This window comes from Larus michahellis, chromosome 11, assembly GCF_964199755.1.
Source record: "Larus michahellis chromosome 11, bLarMic1.1, whole genome shotgun sequence".
NCBI lineage: Eukaryota > Metazoa > Chordata > Aves > Charadriiformes > Laridae > Larus > Larus michahellis.
The window spans coordinates 1,801,280-1,820,276 of NC_133906.1; the positions used below are offsets into that span (position 1 = coordinate 1,801,280).

Consider the following 18,997-nt stretch of genomic DNA (forward strand, 5'->3'; position numbering starts at 1 on the left):
CAAGGAACCAGCAGCTCCTGGTATAAAAGTGCTGGTTCTCGGGTCGTTCCAGTTCGAAGGTCCAGGTGTCTGATGCAGTTCATAACCGGATGGTTTCTTACAGTTTGTGACCTATGAAAGGGGACATGGCATTTCCTGCATTGGAGAGCCAGCACACACGGCTGAGCTTTCCCAAGGGGCTCTTTGCAGGTGCCCTTTAGGAAGGAAAACTTCTAGGCCAGGTAATAGACAGCCCTAGCACAGGGGAGGCTTTTAACCCCCTGGAAACTGCTTTCAGGGACAAGGGAGCACAAGAAAGCTGGCAGATGTTTAAGGATGCTTTCCACAGAGTGCAAGAGCTCTTGATCCCCACATGTAAGAAATGAGGGAAGGAAGGCAAGACACCAGCATGGCTGAGTAAAGACCTGCTTGTCAGACTAAAGGGCAAGAAGGAAACGCACAGTCAGTGTACAGGGACCTTGCCCAGTTTTGTAGGGATGCGGTCAGGAAGATCAAGGTGTGGCTGAAGCTGAACACAAAGTACAACAAGAAGGGCTTCTAGCGGTATGTCAGACAGAAAAGGAGGGTCAAAGAAAGTGTACCTCCGCTGATGAACACAAGTGGCAAACGGGTAACAACAGGCAAGGAGAAGGCTGAGGCAATCAGCAACTTTTTTTGCTTCAGTTTTCACTGTCAATCTCTCTTCCCACACTTCTCGAGCGGATGGACCTGAAGGCAGGGACCGGGGGAGCAAAGTCCCTCACGCTGTAAGAGAAGATCAGACCACCTGAGAAACCTGAACATAGAGAAGTCTCTGGGACCTGAGAAGATGCCTTCCGGAGTCCTGAGGGAATTGGCTGATGTGGTTGCTAAGCCACTCTCCATGATATTTGAAATGTCATGGCAGTGAGGTGAAGTCCCTGGTGACTTGAAAAGGGAAACATTACACCCATTTTTAAAAAGAGTAGAAAGGTGGACCCTGGGAAGTACAACTTGTCATCCTCCCCTCTGTGACTGGGAACACGATGAAACAGATCCTCCTAGAAACTATGCTAAGGCACATGGAGGGCAGAGATGCGTGTCAAGACAGCCAGCATGGTTTCACCAACGTCAAGTCTTGCCTGACCAACCTAGTGATGTGGGTCAACTTATAGGACGGAATGACTGTATGAGAGGACAAGGGAAGACTGGACTTCTGTAAGGCCTTTGTCACGGTTCCCCACAACATACCTCTCTCTAAGTTTGGACACCTGGATTTCACGGATGGAGTATTTGGTGGGTAAGGAATTGTCTGGATGGTCCTATCCACAGAGTCATGGTCAAGTCTCAATGTCTGGATGGAGATGAGTGGCAAGTGGTGCCCCTCAGGGGTCCATATGGGGACAAGTCCTGTTTGACACCTTCATCAACGACATAGTGGGATCAAGTGCACTCCCAGCACGGTTGCAAATGGCACCAGGCTGAGTGGTACGGCTGACACGCCTGCAAGGCGAGACTCCGGGCATGACTTTTGCCTCCCTCGGCCCGCTGCTACGCTGACAGCGACTTCACCGCCGACAGCGTGGACGTGGCCGGCACGGTCACTCTGTGGCCGGCTGAGCGCTACGAAGTGTGCCTGAGCAGCGGCTCGGGGAGGAGGCAGTTCCAGTTCCTGAGGCCCGTCCTGTGCAGCCCGCAAAGCAGCGTTGCAGCGGGGCCGGGAAAGAAGAACGAAGATCCCCTGTGCAGCTGGCAGGCCGCGGGCGAGAGGGAAGGCGAGGCGGGGAGCACGGCCCCTCTGCTCGTTCAGCCGCCGGACTGGCCGGACGACAGGCGCGTCCATGCGTGAGCCTTGTTGAAACCCGCCTGCCTTCCCCGTCCTCAGCCCGAGACTCCTGAGTAGATGTAGTGCCGTGCTGGGCTGTTACCTGCGTGCTGCCCCTGCGGGGGTTTCTGCCGGGCTTCCCCGGCCGGGGAAGGCGGCTCGATCCCTCCGGGCTGAGACTCCGCCCCACGGTGCTCCAGGAAATGCCCTGCCCCTCCCTCGACGCCGTGCTCCTGGAAGTGAAGGGAGCAGCCGTCCGGGAGCCAAGAGCGTCCACCTGCCGGAGGGCTCTGTGCAACGGGCATCGGGGAAAGAGACGGGGCAGCTGCCGGCGCTGCCCGTGTGCTCGGAGTCAAGCGTCGGCCCCGCAGGATTCCCGGCGCCCCTGCGCTGCGCTTCCCTCGCCGGCGCCGAGTGCGCGCGTCCTGCCGCGGGGCCCCGAGGCGGGCGAGCGGCCGGAGCCGCGCGTGTGCGCGCGGGCCCGTGTGCCGGTGTGAGGCGGCAGCGCGGGCAGCGGGCGGCGGCGGGCGCAGTCCCGCCGCGGGCCGCAGGGTGGTGCTCCCGGCCAAGGCGGCGCCGAGCGGCTGCGGGCGGGGAGGCGGCCCAGCCCAGCCCGCCGCTACACAGCCCGGCCTAGCCGAGCCGAGCCGAGCCGGGCAACGGCGGCGAGCGGCGGCGAGCGGTGCTCCGTGCCAGCGGCTGCCGGGCCACGGCGGCCGCGCTCCGTGCCGCCATCCGGAGTCGGCGAGAGGGAGGCCGCCCGACCGCCGCCCCGCCGCGCTGCTGCCGGGCGCCGCTCTCCGCGGAGGAGTGCGCGGGCGATCCGCGAGACGGAGGCTGTCCGCCGGCCCGAGATGGCGATCGCAAGGCAAGTGCTTTGTCTCTGTGCTTTCCTCTCCCTGCCGCTCGCTCGCTCCGAGCCCATCCGCTACTCCGTAGCCGAGGAGGCGGCGAGCGGCTCCGTGGTAGCCAACGTGGCGGAGGACGCGGGGCTGTCCCCGGCGCAGCTGGCGGCTCGCGGCGCCCGCCTGGCCTCGGAGGACGGCCGGCAGCACTTTCGCTTAGACCCCGCCACCGGCCGGCTCGTCGTGGCCGAGAGGCTGGACCGGGAGGAGCTGTGCGGCCAGTCCGCTACGTGCACGCTCCCCTTCGAGCTCCTGCTGGCAAACCCGCTGCAGTTCTTTCGGGTGGAGGTGGCCGTGGAGGACATCAATGACCATTGCCCCATTTTCCCGGAGGAAAGAGTTACTATTAAGATCCCGGAAACGAGCAACCCTGGCTCGAATTTCCCTCTGGAGGGTGCTTGGGACCTGGATGTTGGCAGCAACAGCATCCAGGCTTACAGCATTTCTCCCGAGAACGAGTACTTTAGTGTCTCCTTTGGTAGTCGGAGTAAGGGTGACAAATATGTTGAACTGGTCTTGGAGAAGGCTCTAGACAGAGAGGAGGAGGCAGAGGTGGTTTTCAGTCTCATTGCCGTGGATGGGGGCTCTCCTCCCAGGAGTGGGACCACACAAATCCACATTGTTATTTTAGATGCAAATGACAACGCTCCTGTCTTCACAGAGGAAGGATACATTGCGCAGGTTTTGGAAAATGCGCCTGTTGGCTCTGTGGTCCTTAGAGTGACGGCTATTGATCGGGATGAGGGAGTTAATGGGGACATCACCTATCAGTTCAGGCAAGCAGTGGGACAGAGCAACTCAGCATTCACGATCGACCCTACTAGTGGTGAAATTAAACTCACGAAGCCTCTGGACTTTGAGGTGGCAGAGAATCATGAGCTCAGTGTGCGGGCCACGGATGGCGGTGGCCTGTCAGCTATCTGCAAGGTGTTGGTGGAGGTGGTGGACGTGAATGACAATGCACCGGAGCTGGTGGTCAACTCCTTCAACAGCCCCCTCCCCGAGAACGCATTCCCTGGAACAGTGGTTGCCCTCTTTACTGTCAGGGACCGGGATTCTGGTGCAAATGGGAAGATCTCCTGTGCCCTTGAGGACCAGCTATTGTTCTCCCTGCGTCTGGCCTATAAGAACTACTATGAGCTTGTCACCGTCAATGCTCTGGACAGGGAGGAGATGGCACGGCACATCCTCATTGTCACAGCAGCAGACGCAGGGTCACCTCCTCTCACAACCACCCAGACCTTCACGGTGGACATCTCCGATGTCAACGACAAGGCACCTGCCTTCAACCAGACATCATACACGATGTATGTGCGTGAGAACAACGTCCCCATGGTGCTTGTTGGAGCTGTCAGTGCTGCAGATGCTGATGTGGGGCCCAATGCCAAGGTGTCATATTTCCTGGCACCGTCCCATCCCACAGAGCAGCCTCCCTGCTCCTGCATCTCCGTGAACTCTGAGAATGGGCACGTGTTTGTGCTGCGGCCTCTGGACTATGAGCAGGTGAAGCAGATTGATGTGCTGGTGAGTGCCTCCGATGCCGGATCTCCTCCTCTCAGTGCCAACGTCACCGTCCACCTTGTTGTGGTGGATGAGAATGACAATGCGCCTCTGGTGCTGTACCCATCACAGGACAGCGGTCCACCATCCAGCGAGCTGGTGCCTGTATCAGCTGAGGCAGGGTACCTCATCACCAAAGTGGTGGCTGTGGATGCAGACTCGGGACAGAACTCGTGGCTCTCATACCACCTGCTGAAGGCCACCGAGCCCGGGCTGTTTGTGGTGGGTGCCCAAAGCGGAGAGGTGCGGCTGAAGAGGCCAGTGACAGAGAGGGATGCTGTGAAGCAGAAGCTTGTTCTTGTGGTGCGAGACAATGGGAAGCCACCATTGTCAGCCACTGCTGCACTGAACGCCCTCCTGCTCAATGACTTCTCAGACGTGCGCCTACCGCACAGCAGCCTGGCCACGGAGGACGAGAGTGACTCCCTGACAACCTATTTAATCATTTCCTTGACCTTTGTCTCACTCCTCTTCCTCGCATCCATGACAGCCTTCATCACTCGCAAGGTGTGCAAGAGAAAGGAGCTGAAGGCAGGGCACGTGCTTTATGGTGCTGGCAACTTGCAGAGCAGCCTGGCTGATGCAGCCACAGCAGGGACCTTGCCCCATGGCTATTGCTATGAGATCAGCCTCACAACGGGCTCTGGGAACAGCGAGTTCAAGTTCCTGAAGCCCATCCTCCCCAGCCTGCCACCACAGCAGTGCACCACGGTTGGGGGCACCCATGATGAACAGGATTTCCCCCGTGGCCCCATTACTGCAGCAGACATGGCACCAGACAACCCTCGGACCCTCTCTGCAGAACAGTTCAATAGTCTTTCCTTTAACTAGCATGGAGTCAGCACATACAGAGGCTTCATTCATGCCTCACGATAGGAAGGGATCCCTGTTACAGCGTGTGGCAATGGTTCCTCCCAGGTTAATCTGCATTTGCAATTGGTGTCAGTGATTTCTGCCAAATTCTATGTCAGAAGAAATGTTGTTTCCCCCTCCAAACAAACAAACAAGCAAACAAACAAACAAAAGGACCTCAAGCCTCCTTCACCCAGGAAATAATATTCTTCAGCTGTGAAATGCTTTGCGAGTGGGGTTAGGTCCAGGGTCACCAGTCAAGTTCTTGTCTCGCTTGCTGTTAGGCAAGCTCCTGGCCCTCTTATTCTGTGCTGTAACGCAATGGCAAAGTCAGGCAGACAAATCCCATTGTCCTGGTTTCAGGTGGGATAGAGTTAATTTTCTTCCTAGTAGCTGGTAGCCTAGTAGCTGTGTTTTGGATTTAGCATGAGAATAATGTTGATAACACACTGATGCTTTAGTGGTTGCTAAATCGTGCTTGCACTGAGTCAAGGACTTTTCAGCTTCTCATGCCCTGCCAGGGAGGAGGCTGGAGGTGCATAAGCAGTTGGGAGGAGACAGAGCCAGGACAGCTGACCCAACCTGGCCAAAGGGATAATTCATAGCATATGACATCATGCTCAGCCTATTGAGTGAGGGGAACTGGCTGGGCATCTTGGGATGCTACTGAGGAACAGGCTTGGCATAGTTTGGTTGGTTGTGAGCAGTTGTTTTTCATTTGTATCACTTGTCTTTTCTTGGGTTTTAGTTAACTTTTCGTTGTTTTTATTTTCACATTCTTTTTCTTCTTGTTGTTCTTATTATTATTTCATTTTATTTCAATTATTAAAGATTTCTCATCTCAACCCATGAGTTTTCTCACTTTTAGTCTCTCAATTCTTTCCCACACCCCACCATGGGGCTGTCTAGGGGGGTTAGTGAGTCAATGGCTGTGTGGTGCTTAGCTGCCAGCTGGGGTTAAACCATGACACACGAGCTCACAGAAATGCCCATAGCCCTCGTCCCAGTTCAGAAAAGCAAGGAAGTTGTGAGTACTGTGTTACTATGTGGTGGAAGCATGGGGGGCTGGCTCTTCCCTGCGTGCTGGATGTCTCTGTCTGAGATGTTTGGGGTCTATGTGTTTTGCCTTCTTGTCACGATGTCTGTCTGGACAGCCATTGTGTGTCTGCATATGCTGCACTAGTGCTGCGTGGTGAGGCAGGGAGTTGCTCACATCAAACCCCTGTGGTGCACGCAGTTCCAGCTCATTGGGCAAGAAAGGTATTTTGTCCCTTTGAGTACAGCAGTCTCCTCTTCTCTAGGGGAGAGCAGTAAGGCACACAAGATCTTCCTTTGGCCCACAAGATGTGGTGGGCATGCTGTCTTCCTGGGATTACCTTGGAAATATAGCAGTGCTAACAGGAGTGGAATGGAATGGAGCCGAGCATAGCAGAATAGACTAGACTAGAGAAGACTAGAATAGAGGAGAATATTTCAGTGGGGACGGACCTGCCAGGATCATTTAGTCCAACTGCCTGAGCACTTCAAGACTGACCAAAAGTTAAAGCATGCTTTTAAGGACATTGTCGAAGCGTCTTTTGAACACTGGCAGCCATGAGGCATCAACCCATTGACTCTGGGAAGCCTGTTCTAATGTTTAACCAACCTCATGATGAAGAAATGTTTCCTAATGTCAAGTCTGGACGTCCCCTGATGCAGTTTGCACCATTCCCACGCGTCCTGTCTCTGAATACAAGGGAGAAGAGATGAGCACCTCCCTCTCTCAGCCTCCTTTTCTCCTAACTAGGCAAACCCAAATCCTTAGCCACTCCTCATAGGACATTCCTGCCAGACCTGTCACCAGATCAGTTGCCCTTCCTCTGGATGCAGCTGAGTATCTCAGCATCCTCCTTTAATGGTGCGGCCCAGGACTGCACAGAGAACTCAAGATGAGGCCACACCAACACTAAATAGAGTGGGATAATCACCTCTTCTGACTGGTTTCACTGTGTTTGATGCACCCAAGGATGCAGTTTGCTATCTTGGCTGCCAGGGCCCAACGCTGACACGTCCTGGGCCTGCTGTCAACCAACACCCCCAGATTCCTTTTTGCAGGGCTGATCTCCAGCCACTCCTCTCCAAATTTATACTTGTGCCCAGCATTACTGCATCCCAGGCACAGAATCTGGCACTTGGACTTCTTCAATTTCATGCTATTTATGATTGCCCAATGCTCCAACCTAACTAGATCCCTCTGCAAGCCCCATTGTCCCTTGAGAGAGCGAGCAGCACCTCCCAGTTTGGTATCATCAGCAAAGTTGCTAATGATGCATTCAACTCCTGCATCGAGATCATTGGAAAAATATTGAACAGAACTGGCCTGAGAATTTCATCCTGAGGAACATCGCAGGTGATATGTCAGCAGCCAGATATAGCCTCCCCCAGCCCCATTGACTACAACGCCTCTTTAGCCTCTTCTTTAGCCAGTTCACCATGAACCTGCTCATCTCAGAGTTGGACAACATATCCAGAAGAATTCTCTGAGGGACAGTGCCTCAAAATGTGCTAAAATCCAGAAATCTACATCCACAGCGTTCCTTCATCCACAGGGCATGTGACTTCATAATAGAAGGACATGGACCTGTTGGAGCGAGTCCAGAGGTGGGCTGTGAAGATGATCAGAGTGCTGGAGGACCTCTCCTATGAACAGAGGATGAGAGAGTTGGGGTTGCTCATCCTGAATAAGAGGGGGCTCCAGGAAGACCTTAGAGCCCCTTCCAGTCCCTAAAGGGGGCCTTCAGAAAAGCTGGGGAGGGATTCTTTATTGGGGAACGTAGCGATATGATGAGGGGTAACAGTATAAACTGAAAGAGGGTAGATTTAGATTAGTCATTAGGAAGAAATTCTTAGAGTGTGGTGAGATGCTGTCACAGGTTTCCTAGGGAAGTTGTGTATGCCCTGTCCCGGGAAGTTTTCAAGACCAGGTTGGGTGGGGCTTTGGGCAACCTGGTCTTGTGGAAGGTGTCCCTGCCCATGGCAGGGGAGTTGGAACACGATGATCTTTAAGTTGCCTTCCAAATCTAACCATTCTATGATTCTATGATATCAAAGCAGTTAAGCAGGACTTTCCCTTGGTGAACGCACGTTGACTGTGCCTGATGATTGCATTGTTCTTTAAATGGCTGTCATTAGTAACCTGTGTGATCTTCTCCATAATCTTTCCAGGATCTGAGCATAGACTAACAGGTCGGTAGTTTTCTGGGTCTTCCCTGTTGCCCTTCTTGTAAATTGGAAGAACATTGTCCAGCTTCCAGTCAACAGGGACCCCTCCCCAGTCTCCCAAGGCCTCTGTCAGCTGATCAAGAGGTCTCTTGCTGTAACATGAACTAGCTCCTTCAGTAATCTGGGACAAAAAATTCCATCAGGCGCCATGGACTTGTGAACATTCTGCTGATGCATCTGATCCCTGACAATTTCTGCGTCCACCAATGGAAAGTCACTGTTCTCGCACTCGCAGCCCTCTGACTCAGTGGACTGGGCAGCCGAAAGTTGATTAGGAGTATTAAAGATTGAGGGAAGAGAACCATTGAATGCCTCCTCTTCTCCTTCATCCCTGTTGGTCAGGTTACTGTCTTCAACAAGTATCAGTCTCATGTTTTCTTTAGACCTCCTCTTGATATTGATATACTTTACAAAGCCTTGATTGTTGTCTGACACAATGCTGGCCAATTTCCGCTCTAATTGTGCTTTGTGCATTCGTGTCTTCTCCCTGCATATACAAACCTCAGCTCTGCAGTCCTCCTGCAAAGCCTGACCTTGTTTTCCGAGATCACACAATTTCTTTTTCCTCTTGAGCTCCAGCAGGAGTTCCTTCTTTGGCCAAGCTGCTCTTCTGCCCTGTTTGCTTGACTGTTGACACAGTGGAATTGCTTGCTTGTAGACTGTAACTGTTCAGAGTTGTGAAAACATGCTCATTGCCTTTGGGTGCATTGTAAGGAAACTGCACAAGTTGCGTCAAAGGACTTTGTCTGAAGGTAGAATCGAGATGGACTTGGAAAAGGGCCATTGAGTTTGGTGTCATCTTTGTTGTTCCTGAGTTCAGAGGCTTCTTGATGGGAGGGGAAATCTGTCCCACCAGGATTTCCTGGGTTTGTGTTAGAGTATTTGCATTCTCCTTTTTGCCCTTTCTCCTTCTACTTTGTGAACTGTGTTTGAGCATTGTCTTACCTCTTCCTCTTAAGAAGGACTGTCACTCCATGTATAATATGAGATTGCTTGAATGAAGGCAGTGTGGCACAGAATATTTGGAAACCCTGACACTGTGTTGTGCTTGAGTTATAAACTGTACCATTGTAAACAGGGATACTCTTGTGTGTAAAAATGAAATAAAGAGAACTCTGGAATGCCTTGTGTGAAGACAGTAGTCTTTGTAGAGATGTTTATTTTTGTTGGAAAGGTCTGTCAAAGTTTTTCAAAAGGCTGCAATTTTTTTTTCTCATTTTGTCCCTTGCCTGATGTACGTCTGAGTGGGTGCAATTCTTCCATTTGGAGATGAAGCCTAAACCGCATTCAGTGATACTGTGGGGAGCAAGGCTTTGCTGGCAGTCCTGCATGGATCTTTGGGGCACTGAGCTTCTGGTTGCCACAGGGCCTATTTAGATCCAGGTCATTGGAAAGCGGACATCCCAATTGGTCAATGGAAATCCCATTCTTCCTAGAGCGTCACCTCTGGATGGCAGCTGTGAGGTGTTTGAGCCAAAAACATTTGTGACATTAAAGGTGTAGGAGTTTCAGAAGATGGATGGCCGAAAAACAGCATACATGTTCCTTTCGGGAAGTATTTGTGGGCACAGGAGGAGGTGGGTATTTGATGAGCGATATCTGCTACCAAGGAAAGGCTTTGATCTCAGGAAATGTAGAAGACTTCACCCATCCCTTCCACAGGGACCGGATAAAAAGGTAACACCGGAGGCTGGTGTAGTGAAGACCATTATCTGTCAAGATGTGAATGCAGCACTATCCAGTTAACCGAAGAAGAATCATGGAATCATTTAGGTTGGAGAAGACCCTTGAGACCATCGAGTCCAACTGTTAAGCTTACATTACCAAGTCCACCACTAAACCCTGTCCCTAAGCACCACGTCCACGGACGCTGGGCGCTTCCGTGGGCGGCCGGTGTAAAGGATTGACAATCCTTTTTGGGTGCAGAAATGCTTCCGAGCAAGGGCAACAGGGATCGGGGAAAGAGACGGGGCAGCTGCCGGCGCTGCCCGTGCGCTCAGAGGCAAGCGTCGGCCCCGCAGGACTCCCGGCGCTCCTGCGCTGCGCTTCCCTCGCCGGCGCCGAGTGCGCGCGTCCTGCCGCGGGGCCCCGAGGCGGGCGAGCGGCCAGAGCGGCGCGCGTGCGCGCGGGCCCGTGTGCCGGTGCGAGGCGGCAGCGCGGGCAGCGGGCGGCGGCGGGCGCAGTCCCGCCGCGGGCCGCAGGGTGGTGCTCCCGGCCAAGGCGGCGCCGAGCGGCTGCGGGCGGGGAGGCGGCCCAGCCCAGCCCGACGTTACCCAGCCGAGCCGAACCGAGCCGAACCGAGCCGGGCAACGGCGGCGAGCGGCGGCGAGCGGTGCCCCGTGCCAGCGGCTGCCGGGCCAGGGCGGCCGCGCTCCGTGCCGCCATTCGGAGTCGGCGAGAGGGAGGCCGCCCGACCGCCGCCCCGCCGTGCTGCTGCCGGGCGCCGCTCTCCGCGGAGGAGTGCGCGGGCGATCCGCGAGACGGAGGCTGTCCGCCGGCCCGAGATGGCGATCGCAAGGCAAGTGCTTTGTCTCTGTGCTTTCCTCTCCCTGCCGCTCGCTCGCTCCGAGCCCATCCGCTACTCCGTAGCCGAGGAGGCGGCGAGCGGCTCCGTGGTAGCCAACGTGGCGGAGGACGCGGGGCTGTCCCCGGCGCAGCTGGCGGCTCGCGGCGCCCGCCTGGCCTCGGAGGACGGCCGGCAGCACTTTCGCTTAGACCCCGCCACCGGCCGGCTCGTCGTGGCCGAGAGGCTGGACCGGGAGGAGCTGTGCGGCCAGTCCGCTACGTGCACGCTCCCCTTCGAGCTCCTGCTGGCAAACCCGCTGCAGTTCTTTCGGGTGGAGGTGGCCGTGAAGGACATCAATGACCATTCCCCCATTTTCCCAGTGGAACAAGTAGTTTTTAAGATCCTGGAAACGAGCAACCCTGGCTCGCGTTTCCCTCTGGGGGGTGCTGGGGACCTGGATGTTGGCAGCAACAGCATCCAGGCTTACAGCATTTCTCCCGAAAACGAGTACTTTAGTGTCTCCTTTGCAAGTCAGAGTGAGGACGACAAATATGTTGAACTGGTCTTGGAGAAGGCTCTAGACAGAGAGGAGGAAGGAGAGGTGGTTTTCAGTCTCATTGCCATGGATGGGGGCTCTCCTCCCAGGAGTGGGACCACACAAATCCACATTGTTATTCTAGATGTAAATGACAACTCTCCTGTCTTCACACAGAAGCTGTATGTTGGGCAGGTTTTGGAAAATGCCCCTGTGGGCTCTGTTGTTCTCAGAGTGGTGGCAACTGATCAGGATGTGGGAGTTAATGGGGACATCACCTATCAGTTCAGGCAAGCAGTGGGCCAGAGTAGGTCATTATTTGTGATTGACCCCACGAGTGGTGAAATTAAACTCGCGATGCCTCTGGACTTTGAGGTGGCAGAGAATCATGAGCTCAGTGTGCGGGCCACGGATGGCGGTGGCCTGTCAGCAATCTGCAAGGTGTTGGTGGAGGTGGTGGATGTGAACGACAATGCACCGGAAGTGGTGGTAAGTTCCTTCAACAGCCCCCTCCCTGAGAACGCATTCCCTGGAACAGTGGTTGCTCTCTTTACTGTCAGGGACCGGGATTCTGGTGCGAATGGGAAGATCTCCTGTGCCCTTGAGGATCAGCTATTGTTCTCCCTGCGTCTGGCCTATAAGAACTACTATGAACTGGTGACTGTGAGTATGCTGGACAGGGAGGAGATGGCACGGCACATCCTCATAGTCATAGCAGCAGACGCAGGGTCACCTCCTCTCACAACCACCCAGACCTTCAAGGTGGACATCTCCGATGTCAACGACAATGCACCTGCCTTCAACCAGACATCATACACGATGTATGTGCGTGAGAACAATGTCCCCATGGTGCTTGTTGGAGCTGTCAGTGCTGCAGATGCTGATGTGGGGCCCAATGCCAAGGTGACATATTTCCTGGCACCGTCCCATCCCACAGAGCAGCCTCCCTGCTCCTGCATCTCCGTGAACTCTGAGAATGGGCACGTGTTTGTGCTGCGGCCTCTGGACTATGAGCAGGTAAAGCAGATTGATGTCTTGGTGAGTGCCTCCGATGCGGGATCTCCTCCTCTCAGTGCCAGTGTCACCGTCCATCTTGTTGTGGTGGATGAGAATGACAATGCACCAATGCTGCTGTACCCATCACAGGACAGCGGTCCACCATCCAGCGAGCTAGTGCCTGTATCAGCTGAGGCAGGGTACCTCATCACCAAAGTGGTGGCTGTGGATGCAGACTCGGGACAGAACTCGTGGCTCTCATACCACCTGCTGAAGGCCACCGAGCCCGGGCTGTTTGTGGTGGGTGCCCAAAGCGGGGAGGTGCGGCTGAAGAGGCCAGTGACAGAGAGGGATGCTGTGAAGCAGAAGCTTGTTATTGTGGTGTGAGACAATGGGAAGCCACCATTGTCAGCCACTGCTGCACTGAGTGCACTCCTGCTCAATGATTTCTCAGCAGTGCGCCGACCACCCACCGGCCTGGCCACGGAGGACGAGAGTGACTCCCTGACAACCTATTTAATCATTTCCTTGACCTTTGTCTCACTCCTCTTCCTCGCATCCATGACAGCCTTCATCACTCGCAAGGTGTGCAAGAGAAAGGAGCTGAAGGCAGGGCACGTGCTTTATGGTGCTGGCAACTTGCAGAGCAGCCTGGCTGATGCAGCCACAGCAGGGACCTTGCCCCATGGCTATTGCTATGAGATCAGCCTCACAACGGGCTCTGGCAACAGCGAGTTCAAGTTCCTGAAGCCCATCCTCCCCAGCCTGCCACCACAGCAGTGCACCACGGTTGGGGGCACCCATGATGAACAGGATTTCCCCTGTGGCCCCATTACTGCAGAGGACATGGCACCAGAGAACCCCGGGACCCTCTCTGCAGAACAGTTCAATAATCTTTCCTTTAACTAGCATGGAGTCAGCACATACAGAGGCTTCATTCATGCCTCACGATAGGAAGGGATCCCTGTTACAGCATGTGGCAATGGTTCCTCCCAGGTTAATCTGCATTTGCAATTGGTGTCAGTGATTTCTGCCAAATTCTATGTCAGAAGAAATTTTGTCTCCCTCTCCAAACAAACAAACAAGCAAACAAAGAAACAAAAGGACCTCAAGCCTCCTTCACCCAGGAAATAATATTCTTCAGCTGTGAAATGCTTTGCGAGTGGGGTTAGGTCCAGGGTCACCAGTCAAGTTCTTGTCTCGCTTGCTGTTAGGCAAGCTCCTGGCCCTCTTATTCTGTGCTGTAACGCAATGGCAAAGTCAGGCAGACAAATCCCATTGTCCTGGTTTCAGGTGGGATAGAGTTAATTTTCTTCCTAGTAGCTGGTAGCCTAGTAGCTGTGTTTTGGATTTAGCATGAGAATAATGTTGATAACACACTGATGCTTTAGTGGTTGCTAAATGGTGCTTGCACTGAGTCAAGGACTTTTCAGCTTCTCATGCCCTGCCAGTGAGGAGGCTGGAGGTGCATAAGCAGTTGGGCGGGGACAGAGCCAGGACAGCTGACCCAACCTGGACAAAGAGATAATTCATAGCATATGACATCATGCTCTGCATATATAGTGGTGGGAAGTGGCCGGGCATCTGAGAATGCTACTCAGGAAGAGACTGGGCATCAGTCCTTTGATAGTGAGCAGTTGTTTTTCATTTGTATCCCTTGTCTTTTCTTGTGTTTTAGTTATCTTTTGGTTGTTGTTGTTATTTTCCTTTAATTATTATTAGTATTAGTTTTTGTATTAGTATTAGTATTTTAATTTTTTATTTCAATTCTTAAACTGTTTTCATATTAACACAAGAGCTTTGTCACTTTTACTCTTCCAATTCTATCCCCCTTCGCACTGTGGGTGGAAGGGAGGGGCAGTGAGTGAATGGCTGTGTGGTGCTTAGCTGCTGACTGGGGTTACACCACGACACACACGCTCACTGAAATGCATGTAGTTGTCCACCCGGGTCAGAAAAGCAAGGAAGTTGTGAGTACTGTGTTACTGTGTGGTGCAAGCAAGGGACTCTTTCTTCTTGGGGTGCTGGATGGCTCTGTCTGACATGTGTGGGCTCTGTCTGTTTTTTCGTCTGGTCTCAATGTCTGTCTGGACAGCCGTTGTGTGCCTGCCTATGCTGCAATAGTGCTTCCCAGTGAAGCAGAGAGTTGCTGCCATCCAGACGCTCTGATCAGGCAAGAAGGGTATTTTCAACCATCACCCACAGATCCCTTTCTGCAGGGCTGCTCTCCAGCCACTCCTCTCCCAATGTATATACATACACAGTACTACTCTATCCCAGGTGCAGAATCTGGCCTTTGGACTTCTTAAGTGTCATGCCGTTGATGATTGCACAATGCTCCAATCCATCTAGATCCCTCTGCAAGGCCTCTTTTTCCTTCAGAGAGGGAGCAGCACCTTCCTGTTTGGTATCATCAGCAAAGTTGCTAATGGTACCTTCAACTCCTGCACCCAGATCAGTGAAAATAGTATTGAACAGGACTAGGCCTAGAATTGAACCCTGAGGAACGCCGCTGGTGACATGTCACCCGCCAGACGTTGCTCCCCTATTCACTGCAACCCTTAGAGCCCTGCCCTTCAGCTGGTTCTTCACCCTGCTGATAGTGAACCCGCTCATCTCACAGTTGAACAATGTATCCAGAAGAATTCTCCGAGGGATGATATCTACAGTCACACAAGAATCCAGAAAAACTACATCCACAGCCTTCCTTCACGCACGGGACAGGTGACCTCATAATAGAAGAGTGTGGACCTGTTGGAGTGAGTCCAGAGGAGGGCCATGAGGATGACCAGAGCACTGGAGCACCTTTCCTATGAAGAGAGACTGAGAGAGTTGGGGTTGTTCAGCCTGGAGAGGAGAAGGCTTCAGGGAGACCTTATAGAAGCCTTCCAGTATGTAAAGGAGGCCTCCAGCAAAGATGGGAAGGGACTCTTTATTAAGGAGTGTAGCAATAGGAAAAAGGAGAATGGTTTTAAACTGAAAGAGGGGAGATATAGATTAGATATTAGGAAGACATTCTTTACTGTGAGGGTGATGAGACACTGGAACGGGTTTCCCAGGGAAGTTGTGGATACCCCTTCCCTGTAAGTTTTCAAGACCAGGCTGGATGGGGCTTTGAGCAACCTGGTCTAGTGGGAGGTGTCCCTGCCCATGGCAGGAGTGGTGGATCTAGGTGATCTTTAAGGTGCCTTCGAAATCAAACCATTCTATGATTTTATGACATCAAAGCAATTAAACAGGACTTTCCCTTGGTGAATCCATGTTGACTGCGCCTGATGATTGCATTGTTCTTTCAGTACCTTTCAGTAGTACTCAGTATCATCTTTAATCTATAATTTTCCCAGGGTCTGAGGTTGGACTAACATGTCAGTAGTTTCCTGGGTCTTCCCTCTTGCCCTTCTTGTAAATTGGAAGAACATTGGCTAGCTTCCAGTCAGCAGGGACCCCTCCCCAGTCTCCCAAGGCCTTTGGCAGCTGATCAAGTGGTGTCTTGCTGTAACACTAACTAGCACCTTCAGTAATCTGGGACAAATCCCATCAGGCGCCACGGACTTGTGAACATTCCGCTGATGCATCCAATTCCTGACAATTTCAGCATCCACAAATGGAAAGTCACTGTTCCTGCATTCGTGGTCCTCTGACTCAGTGGACTGGGCAGCCCAAAGTTCATTTGCAGTATTAAAGACTGAGGGAAGAAAAGCATTGAATGCCTCCTCTTCTTCTTCATCCCTGTCGGTCAGGTTACTGTCTTCAACAAGTATCAGTCTCATGTTTTCTTTAGACCTCCTCTTGATATTGACATACTTTAAAAAGCCTTGCTTGTTGTCTGACACAACGCTGGCCAGTTTCCACTCTAATTGTGCTTTGTGCATTCATGTCTTCTCCCTGCATATACAAACCGCAGCTCTGCAGTCTTCCTGCAAAGCCTGACCTTGCTTCCCGAGATCACACAATTTCTTTTTCCTCTTGAGCTCCAGGAGGAGTTCCCTGTTTGGGCAAGCTGCTCTTCTGCCCTGTTTGCTTGACTGTTGACACAGTGGAATTGCTTGTTTGTAGACTGTAACTGTTCAGAGTTGTGAAAACATGCTCATTGCCTTTGTGTGCATTGTAAGGAAACTGCACAAGTTGCTTCAAAGGACTTTGTCTGAAGGTAGAATTGAGATGAACTAGGAAAAAGCCCATTGAGTTTTCTCTGATCATTGTTCCTGAGTTCAGAGGTTTATTGATGGGAGGGGAAATCTGTCCCACCAGGATTTCCTGGGTTTGTGTTAGAGCATTTGCATTCTGCTTTCTGCCCTTTCTCCTTCTACTTTGTGAACTGTGTTTGAGCATTGTCTTACCTCTTCCCCTTAAGAAGGACTGTCACTCCATGTATAATATTGGATTCTTTAAAAGAAGGCTGTTTGAATGTTTGAATGGCACAGAATATTTGGAAACGTGACGTTGTGTTGTGCTGCAGTTATTAATTGTAAAGCAGGATACCCTTGAGTGTAAAAATGAAATAAAGAGAACACCTGAATGCCTTGTGTGGAGACAGTAGTCTTTGTTGAGTTGTTTGTTGTTTTTTTTTTCTGGGGAAGCTCTGTCAAGGTTTTTCCAAAGGTTGTGAGCTTTTTTCTCATTTTTGTCCCTTGGCTGATGTAAATTTGAGCAGGTACATTTCTTCAGTTTGGCAATGAGGCCTGTATCGCATTGAGTGAAATTGTGGGGAGCACGGCTTTGCTGACAGACCTGTATGGGTCTTCTGAGCACTGAGTTGCTGGTTGCTACAGGGCCCAGTTAGACCCAGTCAGCGGAAACTGGCCCCCACCCTAACAGGGACCGTGGGTGTGCAAAGGCCTCTGCAAAGCAGTGAGGTTGGGGATAGTGACCTATCCCACTCTTCCTAGAGTGCCAGCTGCAGAGGGCAACTGGGAAGGCTTTGAGCACAAAGTATTCTGATTCTAAATGTTTTGATGGATGACAGCATACATGTTGCTTTGGAGAAGTCTTTCGGGGAGTCCCAGGAGGTTGGGAATTGGTGGATGAAGAACTACTACCAGGGATACGGTTCACTCTCAGGAAACGCAGAGCACTACAGGCATCTGCTCCACAAAGGCCTCAAGAAAAGGATAAGGCCTGAGGACAGGCCGCTGTAGTGATGCTGACCAGAAGACAGTTGTACAGCGAGGGGTGAATGATATACTCTCCAGCTAACCTGAGAGGAATCATAGAATCGTTTGGTTTGGAAGAAATCCTTGAGACCATTGAGTCCTGCCGTTAACCAAACACTACCAAGTCCACCACTAAACCCTGTCCCTCAGCACCATGTCCGGGGACGGCAGACACTTCCTTTGGCAGCCCGTGTTAATGCTTGGCAATCCTTTTGATGAAGAAGTTGTTCATAATATCCAGTCTAAGCTTCCCCTGTCACAACTTGGGGCCATTTCCTCTCATCCTATCACTTCATACTTGGGAAAAAAGACCGACACCTACCTCCTTAAATCTTTCAGGCACAGGCCTGTGCTGTCCTGTGCTGTGTTGTGTGGCACAAATCCTTTGGTGGGAAGATAAACTCAGCTCATTGTAATCGCAGAGGCTGCAGGCAAGACACCTGCAAGCAAGAAGTCCACCTGCCAAAGTCTTTTACTGCAGCTGTAGAAACGATCAATAGAATTGCTTTCTTGCAGGGAAGTCCTAAGATGGCTTGAATGACTGAAACAGGGACACTCTGTCTTTTCTATGACCAGGGTCTGCACGGCATGTTGTGCATGGCTGCCGTTCTTTCATGAAGCTCCTCTGCTCAGGGTTCTCCACATCTACCCTTCCAGTAGGGTGATCTATAATAAAGGGAATTGTGAATGACATTTTAGAGAGTGGGCATGTTTCTCTTGCTGAGATCACAAGGAACCAGCAGCTCCTGGTATAAAAGTGCTGGTTCTCGGGTCGTTCCAGTTCGAAGGTCCAGGTGTCTGATGCAGTTCATAACCGGATGGTTTCTTACAGTTTGTGACCTATGAAAGGGGACATGGCATTTCCTGCATTGGAGAGCCAGCACACACGGCTGAGCTTTCCCAAGGGGCTCTTTGCAGGTGCCCTTTAGGAAGGAAAACTTCTAGGCCAGGTAATAGACAGCCCTAGCACAGGGGAGGCTTTTAACCCCCTGGAAACTGCTTTCAGGGACAAGGGAGCACAAGAAAGCTGGCAGATGTTTAAGGATGCTTTCCACAGAGTGCAACAGCTCTTGATCCCCACATGTAAGAAATGAGGGAAGGAAGGCAAGACACCAGCATGGCTGAGTAAAGACCTGCTTGTCAGACTAAAGGGCAAGAAGGAAACGCACAGTCAGTGTACAGGGACCTTGCCCAGTTTTGTAGGGATGCGGTCAGGAAGATCAAGGTGTGGCTGAAGCTGAACACAAAGTACAACAAGAAGGGCTTCTAGCGGTATGTCAGACAGAAAAGGAGGGTCAAAGAAAGTGTACCTCCGCTGATGAACACAAGTGGCAAACGGGTAACAACAGGCAAGGAGAAGGCTGAGGCAATCAGCAACTTTTTTTGCTTCAGTTTTCACTGTCAATCTCTCTTCCCACACTTCTCGAGCGGATGGACCTGAAGGCA

At 52.3% G+C, this 18,997-nt stretch overlaps 2 protein-coding genes across 2 annotated transcripts; both read left to right on the plus strand.

Annotated features, from left to right (window-relative positions):
- Positions 1-2,473: 2,473 nt before the first annotated feature.
- LOC141749788 (protocadherin beta-15-like) lies at positions 2,474-9,478 on the plus strand. The gene has a single exon (XM_074603893.1). It carries the CDS (start codon positions 2,638-2,640, stop codon positions 5,077-5,079), a length of 2,442 nt encoding a protein of 813 aa, XP_074459994.1. The 5' UTR covers positions 2,474-2,637; the 3' UTR covers positions 5,080-9,478.
- A 1,190-nt stretch (positions 9,479-10,668) lies between these two features.
- Positions 10,669-17,918, plus strand: LOC141749789 (protocadherin beta-4-like). The gene has a single exon (XM_074603894.1). The coding sequence runs from the start codon at positions 10,866-10,868 to the stop codon at positions 12,783-12,785; it is 1,920 nt and encodes a 639-aa protein (XP_074459995.1). The 5' UTR covers positions 10,669-10,865; the 3' UTR covers positions 12,786-17,918.
- Positions 17,919-18,997: the final 1,079 nt, after the last annotated feature.